Source organism: Dermacentor albipictus, chromosome 1 (genome assembly GCF_038994185.2).
Source record: "Dermacentor albipictus isolate Rhodes 1998 colony chromosome 1, USDA_Dalb.pri_finalv2, whole genome shotgun sequence".
NCBI lineage: Eukaryota > Metazoa > Arthropoda > Arachnida > Ixodida > Ixodidae > Dermacentor > Dermacentor albipictus.
In genome coordinates, this window is record NC_091821.1 from 497,850,693 (window position 1) to 497,871,186 (window position 20,494).

Genomic DNA, 20,494 nt, shown 5'->3' on the forward strand with positions numbered 1-20,494 from the left:
TGGTCTAAGGGCCTTTTAAGAAACATTACAGTTTGAGCAGTGCACTGTATGACAATGAATGTGTACCGGGTTGCTGTGTAGAAGTCTCCACACTTTGTTCACAAGGAAGCAAAAATAAAAGTGAATTATGTGACTCAAAGGTCACAGCACATGGACTCTGTGTACTCTGTATTGTAGAACAATTTATTGTGCTCTAAGCTAAACAAACTTTCATCACAGGTTCGGGCGATTTTCTTTATCGACACGTCTCTCGAGGTTTTCCAGCCGTTCCAAAAGCTGCTCTCTTTCTTCAGCTCGGCACTGCACTTCATACCTGTAAAGGTGTGAATTTTTGAAGGATGAATAGGTTGCATTTTTCAAACAGGCTGATGGCGCTCACGCATAGATGCCTTGCCAGACAGTGTTGCTAATTGAGCTATTAGGTCCATTCGATTCGCCTGCACCATTCCGAACCAGTTCACGGCAGTTTACGAACAACACAACACTCGGACAGCAAAGACTTGTTGCAGGCCTTATGTTTTGGCTAACTAATGTGCAGAGTGCATAAGTTTGACGGTCTGCTGTTATGATCGGCTTTTCAGGGTAAATACACACCACATTCGCATAGTTGCATCAGACGCAAGTAAGCAGGGCTCTAACAGTACTTGCACCTCTGTCCTGCACTACTGTGACCCACTTGTACACCTTCACCAAGTTGGCATCAACATTAGAGGGTGCAGGAAAATGTTGAACCAATCCTGCAACATTGCTGTACAGCTCAAGTGAATGTTAGGATGCAGCACCTCGTAACTAGTTCAGGTGGTGCAGGCGAATCAAACGGACCTACTGACAGTGCTTCGAAATGCTTGAATATCTGTAAACATAATTTTTAGTATTCAAGTTGTTAATGAGCACACAAAAAAATCAGTTTCTTGCTCCACATAAATCAGCTTCACTGAGAATTGACTGCTCCACACCGTAGCTGCGCAGCGACGCGAGGCAGCCCTTGTGCCAATATTTGAGTGGAAGAGATCAACGCTTCAACGTGCACAAGCTGTCCTGCACTGTGTACATGTGTGGCCTGGTCTTCATGGCCGAGTTTCAATGCTCTACATTGTGTGCGCATATTGCTACACATCTTAGAATTAGGTTGTCTGGCAAACATGCTCCCTGCTGTCATATTCCACGTATCCTAATATATACATTCCTGTGTGTCAGGATATGCAAAATGGGCTTGTGCAGGAGTATGCCCACTCTAGAACATGACAGTGCACCACCACCGAAAGGTTGCATTCCCATGCTCAGGAAAATGAGGTACTGTAGTTGTACATACCGTACACAATGAGAAGAATATGGGTATCCAAAGCGATAGACATTTTTTTGGCCACATCTGTACATAGAAACATACAATGAATGAAGACAGAAGTCATGGTGTCATCATCATCATCAGCCTATTTCATGTCCACTGCAGGACAAAGACTTCTCCCTGCGATCTCCAATTACCGATGTCCTGCGCCAACAGATTCCAAATAGCACCCGCAAAGCTCCTAATTTTGTCACACCATCTAGTTTTCTGCCGCTTCCAATGCGCTTCCCTTCTCTTGGTACCCATTCTGTCACCCTAATGGTCCAACGGTTATCTAATCTTCGCATTACATGACCTGCCAAGCGCCATTTTTTTTCTCTTAATGTCAAATGGAATATCGTCTACACCCATTTGCTCTCTTATCCAAACCGCTCTTTCTGTCGGTTAAAGTTATGCTTAGCATTCTTCGTTCCATCGCTCTCTGCGCAGTCCTTAACTTGTTCTCAAGTTACTTTGTCAGTCCCCAAGTCTCTGCCCCATATGTCAGCACCGGTAAAATTCACTGATTGCATACCTTTCTTTTCAATGATAACGGTAAGCTTTCAGTCAGGAGCTCATGATGTCTACCCAACGTGATCCAGCCCATTTTTGTTCTGCGAACTTATTTCTCATGGTCAGGGTTCCCTGTGATTAGTTGACCTAGGTAAATGTATGCCTTCACGGACTCTGGAGGCTGACTGGCAATCTTGAACTCTTGCTCCCTTGCCCGGTTATACTCATCATTATCTTTGTCTTCTGCTTATTAATCGTCGGCCCCATTCTTACACTCTCTCTGTTAAGGCCCCCAATAATTTGTTGTAACTCGTCTGCATTGTTGCTGGATAGAACAATGCCTTCGACAAACCGAAGGTTGCAGAGATATTTGCCGTCGATCCTTACTCCCAAGCCTTCCCAGTTTAATTGCTTGAATACTTCTTCCAAGCACGCAGTGAATAGCCTTGGAGATATTGTGTCTCCTTGTCTGACTCTTTTCTTTATAATCAACGGGACTGACTGATGGAATAGCACAGTGTGGTATAAAGGTTATGAACAGGGATAAGTGCCTCAGAAAGGCTGGCCAACGTTTCGATAGGTGGACCCATCTCCATCAAAGGCGGTCTCGTCATCCTCGGCGTGTTAGTTTTAAACTGTTAGTAGAGTGACATCACAAGCGGTTGTTGTCGGTGGTGGGTGGTTGTGAAGGGAGACTTCAAATCGAATGAGCGTTGTCACTTGACATCTGTAAACGTGGTTTCTAAGACGAGCGGACTAGAGTGAGAGAGTCGGAAGGCGGGGAGAAAAAAAAAAGAAAAACAAAACCGACACCAAGAGGGAAATGGAGCAAGAAAGGCATGGGAGGGCGTTGGGGAAGCAAGAGGTTAGGGAGATTCAGGGTGTCGTTGGCTGCATGTTTTTGTGGCACCAGCCAGCCAGCCACCACCTACTACAACCGCACGTGACGTCACTCTAGTAACCCTTCAAAACTAACACGCCGAGGATGACGAGGCCATTTTTGACGAAGATAGGTCTACTTATCGAAACGTTGGCCAGTCTCTCTGGGGCACTTATCCCTGTTCATAACCTTTACACCACAATGTTTTTTATTGGTATCTTCTCACTTTTCTTGTGTCGAATTAAGGTGGCTATGGACTCTCTGTAGATATTTTGCATGGTATTTATGTAAGCCGTCTGTACTCCTTGATTATGCAATGCCTCTATGACTACTGGTATTTCTACTGAATCAAATGCTTTTTTGTAATCTATGAAAGCCATATAGAGGGGCTTATTGCACTCTGCAGATTTCTCGATAACATGATTAATGACATGGATGTTATCCATTGTAGAGAATCCCTTCCTTAAGCCCGCCTGTTCCCTTGGTTGACTAAAGTCCAGTGTTGCCCTTATTCTGTTGGAGATTATTTTGGTACTGGGAGTAAGCTAATGGGCCTATAATTTTTCAGATCTTTAACCTTTCCCTTTTTGTGGATTAATATAATGTTTGCATAATTCCAGTTTTCTGGGACACTTGCAGTAGATAAACATTTCATATAGAGAGCCACCAGTTTTTCAAGCATTATGTCTCCTGCATCTTTGATTAAGTAGAGTGTTATTTCATCTTCTCCTGCCGCTTTTCCCCGTTTCGTCTCGCAAGGGTCTTGTGACCTCATCTCTAGTCATAGCGTAATGGGCACCAAAAGGAATGCAGAGAGGGAGGAGATGGACAACCTAGGTTATTCATCACTACTCCAGATGAAGATACCTGTGCAATATATACCACATGTACCTGTGCTTTTCTTCTTCAAAAGCGAGCTTCCGTTCGTCATACTCCAGCCTACGCTGTGCCAGGGCCAGTTCTTCTTTGCGGACAGAAAACTCGTGCTCCTCCCGTCTGGCCAGGAGCTCCAATCCAAGTTCTTGTAATGCTCGGATTCCTGTGGAGGCGGCAAAAGAAAACTGAAAATTGTTGCTGAGGTTCTAAGCAGTATGAAGATGGGCAAAACTATACGGATGCCTCATATTAACTCTTTAACCCCTAATCCCAGGCTGTGCTCGTCATGGGAGGTTGTATCAATATCGCTAATGACAAGTCAAACTCGTTCAGCTCGATGTTGTGCTGCTCCCACTGCCAAAGACGAGTTACAATCGGCATTGAAGGAAAGCTGCCCTTAAGAGCAGTTTCTTTTTTTTTGTTAATTATAACGACAAATAAATCAAGTAACACATTTTCAGAGTGAGCATATTTAACAACCTTTTCATTTCTTTAGCGATGCATTTACCTATGCAGCGACTGGCAACTTCATTTAGCGCCGCTGACTTGCCCAGACAACAACATTCTGTCATGTGAACACCAACAAAACAATGTATATGCAAAAATAAGCTTTGGAACACGTTTTTCAAGTTCGCTTGTGGTAGCTCTTTTAAAACGGCAAGCCAACGGGAACCTCATTGATGGCTATTGCTCTCCTGTGCCATATGTCGCAGAAAGCAGTTCATGTTGGCCAGTCTTCTATCTCGTGTGGAGGTCTGTTCATGTACCTCTCATATTCTTCCACTGTGGGCAGAACAATCATCCAATGAGAAACAAGTTTCTTCAATGATGTGAGAAAACTGACAATGCACCGCAGTAGTCGGAAGTCTTTCACAGGTACCTGAACATCTCTCAAGGCTCTATAGGATTTTTTCGTAGGCAGTGGCTTGACAAGCTTCTCTTAAACAGTACTTTACATTATAAATTCTCCTATGATCCCATGAAAGCATGTGATTACGTGAGCACGTGAGCAAACCGAGCAGACTTGCTCTACGTGTACTCCCGATTCAGTTTGCAATTCCTGCGGATCGCCCCCTCGCTGCGGATCGCCCACTCAGCTCAAGAAGCGCCATTCAGACAGACAACACACACCGACGCGAGTTTATTCTTCACGCAAGTACTAATCCTGAAACTTGCAAGGTGACGGCCGTGCCCAGCTAAGCCTACTCGCGATCGCCGAGCCCTGCTGCCTGAGGCTCCGCACCTCGCGCCTCGTGCCTCAAGATCCACGTGCACGCCGGGCCGCCCGACAACGGCTTTTTTAAATTATTTTTCTCTCTTCAAACGCAGCGGCAACCTAGCATTATGGAAGTTGACCGAACGAACTCCATAACAGGAATAACAAATAATGAAGCAGAGATGAACGACACGGAGCCGACGTTCGACAGCAACAGCGGAAAAACACTATGCAAGACCGGACCGCGGATGATGGTACTAGCGCGACAACAGAAGATGAAAGAATACATGGCAACGTCGAAGACGCAGAAGGAGTTCTCATGCGAACACAGCACGGGGCAGAACACGAATGATGGAAAACGGCAAGCCCCTCAAAAGCCATGGGGCCACAACAACGCAAGCAAGCCACGGCCTCACTTGCCAACGACCCCACCGCTACCAGAAAACCATTACAAGATTGTTGACAGACCTAAAGCTGGTGTGAAAGTGTCAAAGTGGAAAGATGGAGTGATAGCAAGAGGATTAGCGCAAGCATGTGGAGTCACACCCCAGGAGCTCTACGCCAAGGTGATCATACAGACACAGTGGCAACAAAACTTAATTCTGGCAAGTACCGAAGAAGAGGATCGCGCACCTAAACTAGCAGAAATAACAAGCATCGAACTAGGAACCGCAACATACAAAGTCGCACCTTACCTCAAGCCAATTCCGGGCACTGTACGTGGCGTTGTTCACGGAATAGAGGAAGGCACCACCGACGAGCAGCTAGTAGATCTACTAGCAACCACCAACAAGTGCAAAATCCTGTACGCTAGAATGCTGGGAAGATCGACGTCGGCAGTGATCACATTCGAGGGCCCGCACGTTCCGTTCTACGTTAAAGTTGGATGTACACTCACCCGCTGCAGACCTTACCGAAAGTCAGTGCAGTACTGCAGATCTTGCGGGGAGATAGGACACAGACAAGACGTCTGCCCTAATCCAAACGATGAACTATGTGACAACTGCGGAGAAAACAACGCTGATCCAAATAACCACCAATGCGAACCGAAATGTAAGCTCTGCGGAATGCCCCATGAAACGGCGAGTAGAGACTGTCGAAGGAAGCTGAAACCAGCCCCGCCACCGTTGAGAGCCAGGGAGCGGTCAAGATCGAGACAGAGACGCTTCTGGTACCAGGCCAGCGTAGTATCTATCAACGAAAACGAGCACATGATGACCATGTCACCATCGCCACAGTCACCGAATGAGGCCGAGCAGACAAAAAGATCCAGATCCAAGTCGGGATTGCGATCGAGGGAAAGACAACAGAGCGTCCCCGGGACAACGGCAACGGGCGTGGAACACGACAACACCCAGCTCAAGGTAAGCTGGGCCAACGTCGTCAAAGGGCACAATCAAACGTCGAAGGAAAATAATGGCTTTCAAACCACAAGACACTCGAGGTACGAAGACACAATAATGATTCTCCGAAGACAGAACGATGAATTGAAGCGAGAGCTAGAACAGCAAAAGAAGAAGACACAAGAGAAGGAAGCCAGCACAGAAAAACAGCTCGAATACCTGATGCGAGAAATAGAACAACTACGGAGAGAACAGACCCAGCAATCGCAAACAACCCTACCGCAGCCTTCATGCCCACCCCCACCACCATCACCAACACGACCAGAGCCATCAACACTGTCGAACCAAGCGGTGATAACCCAGAACGACCTCAAGACACTTGAAGACCGCATCAACGCCAACGTGACCGTCATGATGGAAACCACACTGTCCACAGTAACGCAGGTTATGCAAAACACGGTAACGCAGATGATACAGACTGGCTTCCAATCTCTCAAGGAAATAGAGAACCAGATTCAGGCTCTACAGACCAAAGTGACACAATCCGGAGAAAGTTTCAGTCAACGCATTCACATGCTAGAAGAAAGATATAATGCTCGCAAGAAACCTAAGTAGCCTGCGAGAGAAGCCAAGATAATGCAGACCCTCAGCGAACAAGATGGCGAGGCAAACTAAAGAGGAAGATGACTACAAGCAACACCCACGGCTCAAAATTTGGCAATGGAACTGTCATTCTATCCGAAGAGAAGCAACCTTGTACAATTCTGCAAGCAGTTTGACCCAGATATTATAGCCTTACAAGAAACCGAAGCAGAAGACTTCAAGGTCAGTGGTTACCTTACTCACGTCACTGATGGTAAAACGAGGACAGCAATCCTGACCAAGAAGGGCATCAACACTCAACGACACGACATCCAACACCGCATCGAACACACCCTCGTCGAAATCGTACCCGAGAAAAAACAGCAGCAAAGCCTCTTTGTGTTAAACGTGTACAGCCCACCAAAGGACCACCAAAAGGATCTAGACAAGCTTATGAGAGAGGTGAAGAAGCTGTGCAAGGGTAACTGGCTCATAGTCGTTGGAGATTTTAATGCTCCCCATGTGGCCTGGGGTTATGCGGCCTCAAAAAAAAAAGAAGACGTGCACAACGTAGCCCAACAACACCTCCTCACGCTACTCAACGACCCGCAGACACCCACGCGCATCGGCAACAGTGTATCTAGAAACACCAGCCCCGACCTCACATTCATACACGGACTCAAACAGTATGAGTGGAGCTGCATGGACGAGAATCTTGGTAGCGACCATTATATAGTGCAAACGATCATTCCGCACCACAAAGCAATGATGAAGATAGGAAAAGCCAAGATCACGGACTGGCAGGCCTTTCGCAAAGATGAGAGCGCCATTAATGCGACGATAGACGACATAAAAATATGGATCAGAGGAGTTGTGGAAAGAGCCGAGAAGCATACGAGGACAATCCAGCTGTCGCAAATCACCCCCGTGGTTAACCCGCACTTACTCCACCTGTGGGAGGCGCGGAGGGGTCTCGCCAAACGCTGGCAGCGTAACAAGTGCAACCGGAAACTCAAAATTCGAATCTCTAAACTGATCAAGGAAACGCAAGAGTACTCTGAACAACTTGAAAGAACGAACTGGCGCGAAACATGTATCAAGCTTCAAGGTACCTTAAGCAGCAAGCGCACTTGGGCGGTGCTCAAGACTCTCCTATCAAAGAAGGAGAAGAACGCCGCAAAACAGAAAGTGCAGTGACTCATACACAACCACCCGGGGAAAGAAGAAGACATTATCAAAGAAGTGAAGGAGAAGTTCCTCGAAACATAAGCGAAACATAACTGTAGATTCGCACTTCGACGAGTATCGAAGCAACCCAAATATAGAACTGGATCGGCCCTTCACAGAAGCAGAAATCGAGAGGGCCTTGAGCAAGCTCACCCGCAACACGGCGCCGGGGTACGACAGAATAAACAACAAGACACTCCGGAACCTTGGCGGACCCTCTGTAGATGTGCTCTTAAAATACATCAACGAGTGCTGGCAACAAGGTAAAGTACCACCGGAATGGAAACATGCCGAGGTAACCATGATACCTAAAACCAACAAGCCCATCAGCGTGCAGAACCTTCGACCTATATCCCTAACCTCGTGTGCTGGAAAACTCTACGAGCACATGGTACACAACCGCATGATCGACTATCTCGAAGACAACGAACACGTCCCAAGCACTATGTTCGGATTTAGAGCTCACCTGTCCGCGCAAGACGTGCTGCTGCAAATCAAGGAAAAAGTCATCGACAAGCTGGACACGCACAGCAAAAGAGCCATCCTCGCACTTGACGTGAAAGGGGCTTTCGACAACGTGTCACACGAAGTCATACTGCAGCACCTCAATGTATATAACTGCGGTGAAAAAGTATATAATTACATCAAAGATTTTCTGAAAGAACGGACAGCCACAGTGGGGATAGGCAACTTAAGCTCTGAGAAATTCGACATAGCGCGAAAGGGGACGCCACAAGGCTCCGTCATTTCGCTGATGCTATTCAATCTGGCGATGAGCTCACTACCCAAGCAACTGAAGCAAATAGAAGGGATTGGTCACGCAATATATGCTGACGACCTCACCATCTGGACTACGGGAGGGTCAACAGGTAAACAGCAAGACGCTCTGCAAGAAGCGGTTGACACTACGGAAAAGTACCTGGAAGCATGTGGACTGACGTGCGCACCTGAAAAATCGGAGCTCTTGGTGCTAAGAAAGCGCACAAGAGGCCGACAACCGCAGCAGATACCAGACCCGGTAGTAAAGGTGGGAGGCATCATGATTCCGCAGGTTGCGACGCTCCGCACCCTCGGACTCCTGATTCAAAAGGACGGGGCCGGGGGAGCAGAGTTGGAAAAAATTCAGAGAACAGTGCAACAAATAACCCACCTTATCAAAAGAGTGACGAGCAAAAGCCACGGACTCAAGGAAGAAGACTGCACGAAAATGATACAAGCGCTGCTCAGGAGCATCGTCACGTACGGGACCCCATACGTTGACATGAAGAACAGTCAACGAGACAAAGTAAACGCCCTCATCAGAAAATCATACAAAATTGCCTTGGGTCTGTCCCCCTCCACGTCTACAGCGAAATTACTCAAAATGGGAGTCCACAACACGTGGGAAGAGCTCGTGGAGGCGCACAACATCAACTAACTGGAGAGACTAACCCCCGTATTCAGAAATGCAACTTAAGTTGAAGCCCATGCTTGACTTGAACTAAGTGACTCCTATCATGAACATGCCGAAGGAAACGCCGGGAGCGTCTTTGGTCACGTTAACAACAGGCGTCACCAGAATCAAGTCAAGCATGGGCTTCGACTTAAGTTGCATTTCTGAATACGGGGGTTAAGCTGACAAAGTCGAGGATGAAAGGCACCTACCTCAGCGTATCCCACACGAGATCAGAGACAAGCTACACATAAGTACCATTCCCAGAAACATGCATCCCGAGTACGACAAAAAAAGGAGACAGGCGAGAATACAGGCGCTCAAGCGCATACTCGAACGCACCAACAGCAAAGAAGAAAACGTTAGATATACGGATGCAGCTGCGTACAGTACCAACGACCGATTCGCAATCAGCGTGGTCGACGAGAAGGGCGAACAACTTACAGCCACATCCATACGTGCCAAGGACGCGAGCACTGCAGAAGAGGTGGGCATAGCCCTGGCCATCGCAACGTGCAAGAAGGCCATGGTTACCGTAGTTACGGACTCGCAAGAAGCATGCAGAAGGTATATGAACAGAAGGATTGGAAAGGTAGCACTTCAGGTCTTGAACAACACTAAGATAGAAGCAGCACAAATCCTCTGGACGCCGGGACACGAGTCTCACGGGGAACCAGGCGGCGCACGCCGCGGCTCGAGATCATGCACGCCGAGCCATCTACGAGGCGCAGAGAACACGTACCAACGACTGTGACGAGGATGATGAACGCATATCCAAGAAGTACTCGGATATCTTGGCGCACTACAGGAAGCAGAGGTGTTGCTACCCGCTGCGCATAAGACGATGAGTAGGGACCAAGCGGTAACCTGGAGAAGACTACAGGCTGGAACCTACCCACACGGAACACTGCTGCACGCCATGTACCCAGGCATCTACGGGCGAGATTGCAAGTTCTGCCCGCCAGACACGCCCAACACCTTGCGCCATATGGTGCTTGGATGCAGGAATAATCGAGAAGCACCACCATCATCGCCACAAGGTGATAACATGCAGAAAGAGGCGGATTTAGAAGAAGAATTAGAAGACCAGTGGGAGGCTCTGCTGGTGACGCAAGACCCTGACAGCCAGCTGCGGTTGGTGAACAGGGCTCGGGCGGCGGCAGCGAGCCATGGCTACCTGGACTGAGGAGGCCACTCACCTTTGGGCTCAAGAAGCCTGGTCTCACAATAAAGTTTATTTCTCTCTCTGTGATCCCATGGCCTGTTTATGACTATGTTCTCATACTTTTATAACCTTGTATACTCCTATGGTCCCATGGCTTGTTTATGCCTGTGTTCTCGTACTTTTGTAACCTTGTAGACTTTGGCAGTGTTTTGCTATTTGATTACCTTTTTTCTTTCCTTAGCTACAATTCTGGGATAGCTGGCCCTTTCTGTGGTGAAACTCCCCATGTTCCATATCAAGAGGCAATGCACTACATTAACAGTAAAAAAATACAGTATGACCATTCTCTGAATACCTTAAAAAAAGAATGATGCATAAGAAACCATGCCATATGTGGAAAAAAAATGCATGTAGCACTATTGATGTACTCTGATGAGTAATAACAGGGTAAATGATTGTCCTCACCTCGTGCAGTTCCTGGAACGCACTGTCGCTTGCGTTGAGGTTGCTGCTCAGGTGTTCCGATATTGCCGTCATCCGAGGCATCCTCCATTGGCCTGGCATCCGGAGGTGCAGGGGAATTCGGCATAGGGCATTCGTATACTGGGGATTGTGACTCGGCAGTATACATGCTGCAGAGCAGCTCTGCAGCTGGTGACTCGATTTCTACAGAAGCAAAAGAGTAAAAACAAATCACTGGCAATGTAATGGCAGATAATGCATTCTGATCTGCTCAAAAAAAAAGAAAAAGCTGTGCAATACCACACTTTTTTCGCAGTAGTAAAATGTGGTGTAGAAATTATTATTACTATCTTGTGGTACTGTGTACTTTGTCCTCCTTTTGATGTTATGGAAGCAGTTGATGCAATATGCTTGAAACTAGAGCGATCACCTATTCTTTAACACGAACACCACCATGCACACAAAACGGCAGCATCTCAAAAAAAGTTGTACTGACTGTTCAATGTGAGCAGCTTCTATACAGAAGTTCCAGAAGCAGATGGCACATGAGAAATATTTTATCCAGGCTTTCCGTTCTTTCAATGTGCTTTACTGTGTGGTTGCCAAGATAGTCAGTGAAATTAATGTATCATAAAACCTGCTTGGCGATTACACTTACGAGCCTGTAACATGTCTATAAGTCATACATAACGTCCAAGATTGTGCCTGCTTTATTATGTACTGCAATATGCTACCCACTACATATGCATTTATGAACGTGTCAAAATTGCGGCTTTCCGCATGCGTCAAGCAAATGCGACACGAAGCAGTGGCCTCTCGTACTGCACTCTTTTTAACAAATGCCTCACGATCCATATAAGCAATGCAACTACGTTGTCCTACCTTCGCGAATAATGTACGTTGGAAGACCATGTATGTACTAATCGGCAAATGAACCTGTTTACGCGCGACAAGTACCGTTCAACTCTCTGTCCACGACATGGCTGGACTGCGATGCGAGGGTCTCGGCAGCGGCGTCTCTCATACGCTGCGCACTGGTAGTTGCCTTGGCAGCAGCTGACGGTCCCTGCTGCCGTCGCACCTCCGCGACCCCTTTTCGTCTCCTTGGTTTTATTTTCATTATATAACTGAATTCCCGCGCCAAGTCAGACACTTCTTGCAGCAGCCGCTGCAGCTCATCGTACTGTTCCTCGGTGCCGGACCTAAAAACAAATAGTAGGGCAAGCGTGGACGGTTTTTTTCTGCTAGAATCAACAGCAGAATCAACAGCAATCTACGCACAAATAAGAAAAGTCACTTACTTCCGCAGGTTCTCTCGGTCGTCCTGTCTGAAGTAGCCGACCAGCAGCTCAACGCGATCTTTGATTGCACGAAGCGAGACGTCCCTGCGCAGGGCTGCGACCACGTTCACGAGAAGTGTTTCCCACATGGCGGGGTTCTGAAATGGATTTATCGCCACAACCTCCCGAAGTAGAATAAGATCCTCGTGCCTCCTAAAGTGTACTCTAGCTTTGCGTTTTGCACCTCGCGATTCCAACGAGCTCGTTGACGGGCTAGCAGCACTGGGGGCAGCCATTTTGCTTCGCTAGACCCGCTTGACGCGCTCGCCGCGCTCCGCTGAGAAAGCTTTCTAGCGGAGAGGGGGCTCCCGTCCGCTCGCCCGCTCACGGCTGAACGCGTCGCGCATGCGCACTTGCGCTTCCCGCTAGCCCGCTGAGCGGAGCGGACCGTCAAAAACGTTCTGCTAAAACTGCTCAACCCAGCTCCTCAGGCGCGGCGGTGACCATGAAATCACGTGACACCGTGACGTCACGACAGAGGAGAAGTGGCTTTGGCTCAACTCTTGCAAGACGGGCTGGGTGGGAATCGAACTAGGGTCTCCGGAGTGTGGGACGGAGACGCTACCACTGAGCCACGAGTACAACGCTTCAAAGCGGTACAAAAGCGCCTCTAGTGAATGCGGTGTTGCCTTAGAAACGCGCTGTTTCTAAGGCGTGCGTCTCTTGCTCAGGCGCACATTTCGTTGCCGCGCCGAACGCTGCTTTGCTCGACGCTCACCGCGTCCAATGCGGGGCGCGTAGTCGCTGCCCTGTAGCCCATTGTCTTACACCCCTTGGCGGGTCGACGGGAACGCTGTCGCGTTCCACTCTTGAAGGCGAAGAAGTAATGCATGAGTTGTTTCTTCGTCTAGCCGAACCAAATATAGCCAAGCAACAGCAGTTCACCAGGCTAAACAGTGGTTCAACAACTAAAATAAAGGCTAGTATGCTTCGCATCCTGGGCTTAACCTTACCTAAGCCACAGCCATTTTTTTCTCCATGCTGAGTGTGGTGCGCGATGCTGAGCGACTTGAGGATGCATCGACCTGCCTTTGACCTCGATAATCGTTCGTATTGCGCAATGTCGTGCGCCTCGATTAACTCGTTAAGGGAGTTGTGAACTCCGAGCTCTAGAAACTTGTCGGTGCTCGCGTTGAATGGAACGCCGAACGCCCTCTTGAAAGCCTTTCGGATCATGCATTCTAGTTTGTTTTTTTCGGACCCGATCCACCTCAGGTACGGGGCTACATACGTTATGCGGCTTATCGCGTACGCCTGCACGAGACGGATCGCGCACTCTTCACGCATACCATTGCGTCTATTCGTGATGCGACGCAAGAGTCGGATCGTGTCATCTACCGAACGACGAAGTATTCGCACTGTCTCTCCGTTATGGCCGTTTGCCTGCCGTTTGCCTGCCCTAGGATTCTAATTTTCTCTACGTGCGGTAAGGGAGTACCATCTGCCAATGTTGTGTGTATTTTGGAATATTCTCGTTCCTCTTCGCGCAGGGTTTTACGACCTCTCCTTGTGGGTTTGTAGAGTAAGAGTTCGGACTTGGTAGCCATGCACTCGAGGCCCGTTCCACGCAAGTAATTCTGGACCGCATCTACTCCTGCCTGTAGCGTTCGCTCGACGTGACCGCCACATCCTCCCCCGGGAACCCAGAGGGTGATGTCATCCGCGTAGAGACTGTGATGTAATCCTTCTATTTCTGTTAACTTCTCGGGTAGACCAAGTAGAACTAAATTAAAGAGTAATGGTGATATGACGGATCCTTGCGGCGTGCCGCACGGACCCGTCTCAAATTCCGGCAATTCCTCGACGCCGACGACGACGCATGCGCGCCTGCCCGCGAGGAAATCTCTAACGTAATTATACATTCTTTGGCCTAGTCCTAATGTTCTAATTGTTTTTAAGATCGCTTCGTGCTTAACGTTGTCAATGGCCTTTTTATTATCTAAGCCTAGAATTGCCTCAGTGGAGCTTGTAGTGTCGTCTACGATCTGGTGTTTAAGCTGAAGCAATACGTCCTGTGCGGAGAGGTTGCGGCGGAATCCTAGCATGGTGTGCGGGAACTCATCATGATCTTCGAGAAAGTCGCTCACGCGGGTGAGAACTGCGTGTTCCATGACTTTGCCGACGCAAGACGTAAGCGAAATCGGTCTTAGATTATCGAGCGTAACTTGCTTGCCAGGTTTAGGAATCATGATAACGCGGGCCCGTTTCCACGCTTCGGGAAGCGAACCCTCTCGCCAGCACTCATTGACGTAGGCCGCGAGTCGGGAGATTGACTTGTCGTCTAGGTTGCGGAGACTCTTGTTGGTAACCCGGTCCGGGCCGAGCGCCGATCGAGTGTTGAGTTCGAACAGGACTATACAAATATCCGATTCGCTAAATTCTGCGTACAGTTTCTCGTTTGTGACGCCGTCGTACTCGGCATGCTGGCTGCTTTGGGCCTTCTTAAAGTAACGGTCACGTATTGCGTCGAGTAAACTAGTCTACGAGTCTTGTGGCCTTGAGCGGCCCGAGTCTCCTCCGGATCTAACAGGTGTCTAAAAAGGCGCCAAGCGCTCGCCCCGGTCATCTTCCTCTCGAGCTTTAGTAGTTTTCAACGATAGCGGAGTTATATTGAGGTTTTATGCTGCGAATTAGTACGTAGTTTGATATTCGTGGATTCGGTGTAGTCAGGTATTGTTTGAATCTTGTTTTGAAGTTCAACGTGGAGAAGCAATTAACAGGAGTGCTATGGATACATCTTGGTCTTCTTCAACGTGCACCTAAACCTAGATATATCATGCCTTCGCCTTCCGACCTTAAATTCGGCTGCCACAGAAGGCAACAGAGCCCACGACCTCATCCTTAGCAGCACAATGGTAACCACTTAGCCATCACGGCCTGTACGAACAGTTTCAAGCAAAAATGGCGCTCTTGCAGCTGAACCTATTGCTCCCATAAGTATTGATGTCGCTCACCTCTCCTAAAGTTTTGCGAAAAGTCTTGACTACATTTGAAGCCGTAGCTGCCAACATTTTGCCTATTCAGCAACAAACGAACTTACCTTTTCTGCTAAGTTATGCTGCGGCCGTCGGTTCTTTTCCTAGAAACACACATACTTCCAATTAACTTTATTGAGGGCGATGGCACAGCCTAATGTCGCACAACCAGAAAATGTGGTGGCCCTAGAACCTTGCCCTCTCGCATTCTGTGAGCACGAGGCAAGAACGTACATGCTGCCGAGGTCCGCAAGCGCCGCCATATAAGGTCGTCATAAGGACGACATGTGGTCGTCGGCATTTCCACGGCAGGCCTCATTCACTGCTTTATACGCGCAAGCGTCCAGTTAGAACTATCGTATCTGTGTAAAGATGGGCGAGTCTTGCGGATTCCGCAACTGTGGCGATTCTTGATGTTGCCTGTATAAGTGGTTCGCTTACACGAAACAGGCACGTAGCCAGAGGGGGGGGGGGGGGGAGTGACCCGCACCTCACCCCCTTAAATTGAGCGGCATAACCCCCCCCCCCCCCTGTCCCCGCCTGCGGATCCACTCCTCACAAACATTCCTGAAACGCCGGCGGTCACCATTTTACTGCTTTTGAATGCCTTTTGGATGCGGCAGTTATGGTCATCTCCTTTGGTGTAACGGCCAGTTTTCTCATTGATTCGGTGCCCACGCATTGAACTCTGGATGCGTTTAGTTGTCAGCATCTATTGCAACGGTCACGCGCATGGCTCATCGGACCAGGGAAGGGATTCGGTTCGCAGTCAGCTGTTATGTGTGCTTGTGGAATGAGTTGCGGCCGGTGAAAACGTCAGTTGCATTTAACTTTTCCTTTTGCTTCATTATTTCCTTGAGTGACGGCTCACCGAGACGCTGGCAGATTTTCAGAACCATATACCAGCGATATGTATATATACCTAGTATAACAAAATTGGAGTCAGTACAGCGCAAAGCCATAAGATTTGTGTATAACAAGTGTTAACGCACGGACTCTCCGACTAACCTTCCAGCTTCTTCTGGCGTTAGGACTCTATCCACAAGGGCAAAACACGCCCGCCTAAAGTTTTTGTACGAATTTCTGCATGACATATTTAAGATAAATGTGTCTAAGTATATCGCATTTTCACAGTCGCGCCCGACTCGTAATAAGCATAAATACACATTAACTGAATATTCTTTCAACAATGACTCGTTTGGGCAATCGTTTTTTTTCCACTTACGATACGCGAATGGAATCGGTTAAATCCCGATGCCATGGACGCCGAAATAGTGTACTCTTTCGCTGCAAAGTTAGAACATACATCTAACCTCTAGTACCATCGACACTGCCGCGCACTCTCTCTCATTTGAACGCTAGATCACTTTTCTTAGATTCCTGCACTTCTACAATGTATTTCCTTTCCTAACATTTGCTGGGGATGATCGTTAAAACGTGTGCCGGTTATCTTGGTGTAAAAGATTGCTTATGCTATTGCACATAATTATGTTCTTGTACTATCACTTGCTTGCTTTTTTATTCCACTCCCATTTTTGTAACCGATTGCAATCCTGCGCCTGCTTGTTCTTTGCTTTTTTATTTGCAATCTTATTTTGTGGTGTTTGCACATTGCGCATGGTCGATACGGCGTTGATTCTCTTTGCTTGGCAAACCGGTTGTAAACGATCCTCGAGGTTGTGCTTCATTTCGTGTGCGCAGCATGCACGTTTTCGAAATGTTAATTAGAATTTGTGAGTGATCTTTTCCTTAAATGCTCTGTATAGAAGCTTGCTTTCTTCTCTTTTTTCTCGAATAATAATTTGAATAAACTTTTTTTCCACAATGTACTTGATTTTGCACTGTTGAACTTTATTGTAATATTGATGTTTTTGCTTGAAAAACTGCTTAACCCACGTTTATTGCTTTATTGCTACCCTGGCGGATGTGCTTCGATATTTCCATGTCGATTCTTTTTTGTTGTTGTTGTTTTTCTCTTTTTCTTTTCAAACATGATTGTCTTTGTAATGCCCACCTGCTATCCTCTACACTGAGAGTGGCAGTATTGAAAATAAATAAATAAATAAATAAATATGGGTTATATAAGGGGGAAAATAAAATTATGCCAAAAAGGTCCATCATCAAATCCTGCAAAAATCCTTAAACCCATAAGCAATATGACTGTCGCCCATTATCTCGTCTAGTTTTTCCCTAATTGTACAGCACATTTAGTACTAAATTGGCAACTGGAAAGAAGAGTCGCAAGGAGTTGAGAAATTGATCTACTATAGGAGAGAGCCAAGGCAACAACCAGACTGGAAGGAAATGCGAAAATTAACAAGTTTAACCTTTGCTTTTGAACATATTTATGGATCAACTTATATTTATTTAAAACGGAAGTAGAGAAAACGCTGCCGGAAGAAGAGAACAATTCCGTGTGTTTTGAATGACGCTGCTACTGCAGTTCTGCAGTAGCAGTACTGCAGTGACTGCAGTACTGCAGTCAAGCCGCCTGACGTAGCCACTTCTCTGCTGTGCTTATGTGGTTGTTTTTCTAACTTTCCGCGGTGGGCACAGTACGTCTAGAAACGCAGCGCTCTGCGTTCTACGCAGTTGTATGGGACTGGCGGCCACGCATCGTTACGCAACTTCCCAAAGAGCAATACCAGTCGGTTTTGGCATTTGGTAGTGCAGTAAAAGAGGGACCCAAAAGGACCCCCTCTGATTGTTCTGCAAATATGTATTTCTCTTTAATTCTTGCAGAGCTAATCCAGAAAACGCTACTAGAAATCATAATTTTACCCTTTCGCTTTTTTACTTGTTCTTGGCAGTGTTCTTGCTGCGCTTCTTTCCTGCGCGATTCCATTTCATGTGCTTTTTTCTTGTTCGCCAAGTAAAACAGAGGTGAATTTCACAAGCGCACCTTTCAGATACACCATATATCATTAATTTTTTGCGGGTTTACGCGTCTTTATGGCGTATGGCGGCATTATTCACATTTATACTAATGAAAGTACCCCCTCATTTGCATAGAAAAGCTACCTTGGGTTGGCCCCCTCCACCAAAATATGACACCCTCGGTACGTGCCTGACTCGAAATAAACAATGTTGTAAGTCAGCGCCTGTGTGTACCACGTATTTCTGGGTCCTCGTCCTTTCTTGTGCTACAAGTTTCATGATGTCCTACCAACACGCCCAAATCACTGCGTCAGTGAGAAGCGTAGTGCCGCACAAGATGGGCTGTGCGGCGACGATGTGCACAAGATGCCGTCGGCGTAGCGGGGTTCGTCTGTGTGAAAGCGATGTGCGCTACTCACAGCGTTGTGTTCCTAATGTAAACCGTGTACCCACATAATCATATTAGAAAATATTAACATGTAGGATGAAAACACGTAAAGAGCTGCGCTCATTATTGAGTATCCTAATCGTCGGTGCATTTTTGCAGTTCTAATTTGCGCACCGCCATTTGTGCGTCACGATCCGAAGTGGTGAACTACTTCGTTTCTGTGAGAACGGATACCTGCACGTTGTACATAATATGCGTCGTGTTTCAATTTCGCGTTCTCCAAAATTATGAGGACTTCACTTACATGAGCAAGGATCGGGAATATTTTCTGCGTGATTTTCAGTTTCTTTTTTTTTCAGGTCACTTACATGAACAAGCATCGGGAATATTTTCTCCATGATTTTCAGTTTGTTTTTTTTTTCAGGTCGCAACCGCGTACACTGATATCGGGTCACAAGTTTATGTGGGAACAAATCTATCATAAAAATCATCGCCATGGATGGTGGCGAACGCAAACACCAAAATGTTGCCGTCAGGGTGGGTGCCTGAATGCCACTGCGTGCAGAAGCTCGAGCAAGGGGGCGCCGACTTCGGCGCCCTGGGCATCGCAGTATCCGTCCAGGTCATCCATTTCAACGTCGTAGGCAGCTACGCATAGTTCTGGGAACTCGTACAGCGCTCGAGACATCTGCACGCGCAACACGAATTTTTAATAATAATAATAATATTTGGGGTTTTACGTGCCAAAACCACTTTCTGATTATGAGGCACGCCGTAGTGGAGGACTCCGGAAATTTTGACCACCTGGGGTTCTTTAACGTGCACCTAAATCTAAGTACACGGGTGTTTTCGCATTTCGCCCCCATCGAAATGCGGCCGCCGTGGCCGGGATTCGATCCCGCGACCTCGTGCTCAGCAGCCCAACACCATAGCCACTGAGCAACCACGGCGGGTCCGAATTTTTCTGTCAGCCATGATGAACTGGCGTATTAAAGGAAGTTGTAGTCTACCCTTCAGCCACGTAATTGTTCGTCTCTTCATTAAAGATCATAATTCCCGATTTCCCCGTGCTGAACTTAAGACCTAGATTTGTCGCCGCGTTGTTACAGATATTCACAAGTGTCACTAAATCTCTTGCATTGTCAGCTAGTAGCACTATGTCGTCCGTGTACATTACTTCGGGGATCTTCTGTTGGAGCATTTGTCCAGTACGCATGTAAGATAAAGCTAATTCTAATTGACCGTTTTCAAGTCGTCCTCCTAGGCCCTTAACATAAAGCGTGAACAACAATGGAGACAGGACGTCCTTGCTTCAGCTCTTGGTTAATTTGCGCCAATTGATTACATTTTCCGCCTTCCCGTACAAAACCAACCTTTCTTTGCAAATCCCCCTGCGCCCCTCTTGCTGACCGTGGCTGCCGGTTGCTGCCTCTGATGATGATATGTGGTGTTTTGTGGTGCAAAGAGCAAGTATGCCCAAGAGCGCCAGGCTATTGCTAAATGAGTTAATGTAACGATGAATTACGACTTAGATATGACGTGGCTGTAACGAGGCCTTGAAATACAGTTGCTTTAATGTGCGGAAAATGTATATGCAATAAGATAGTGGCAACGATTAATGAAGTGTAAGAGCACAAAAGACACACTGTGGAAGGATGACACGATCTATTAAAGTATCTCAGAGAAGCTATACTGCCCTAACTATTTAGGGTTATGGTCAACGTTAATCTAAATTGGAAAAACGCATCAAGAATAAGCATAATCAACAAAAAGAACAGATTTTTGCCGAAACTTTTTCGCCACTAGGGGGAAGACCCCAGCAAAAAACTGCAAGTGGGCTTCGCCCCAAGATAACCTAAGGCTTCGTTTTAAATTACTAGAGACAGCACTAATG

The 20,494-nt window shown here is 47.2% G+C and overlaps 1 protein-coding gene across 1 annotated transcript; it reads right to left on the bottom strand.

Annotated features, from left to right (window-relative positions):
• Positions 1-213: 213 nt before the first annotated feature.
• On the bottom strand, positions 214-12,790 carry LOC135920350 (uncharacterized). Its single transcript, XM_065454577.2, has 6 exons — positions 12,322-12,790; positions 11,978-12,222; positions 11,024-11,224; positions 3,609-3,756; positions 1,313-1,369; positions 214-313 (listed from the first exon to the last, which is right to left on the bottom strand). The coding sequence occupies exons 1-6, from the start codon at positions 12,594-12,596 to the stop codon at positions 214-216; spliced, it is 1,026 nt and encodes a 341-aa protein (XP_065310649.1). The 5' UTR covers positions 12,597-12,790.
• Between the last annotated feature and the right edge of the window lie 7,704 nt (positions 12,791-20,494).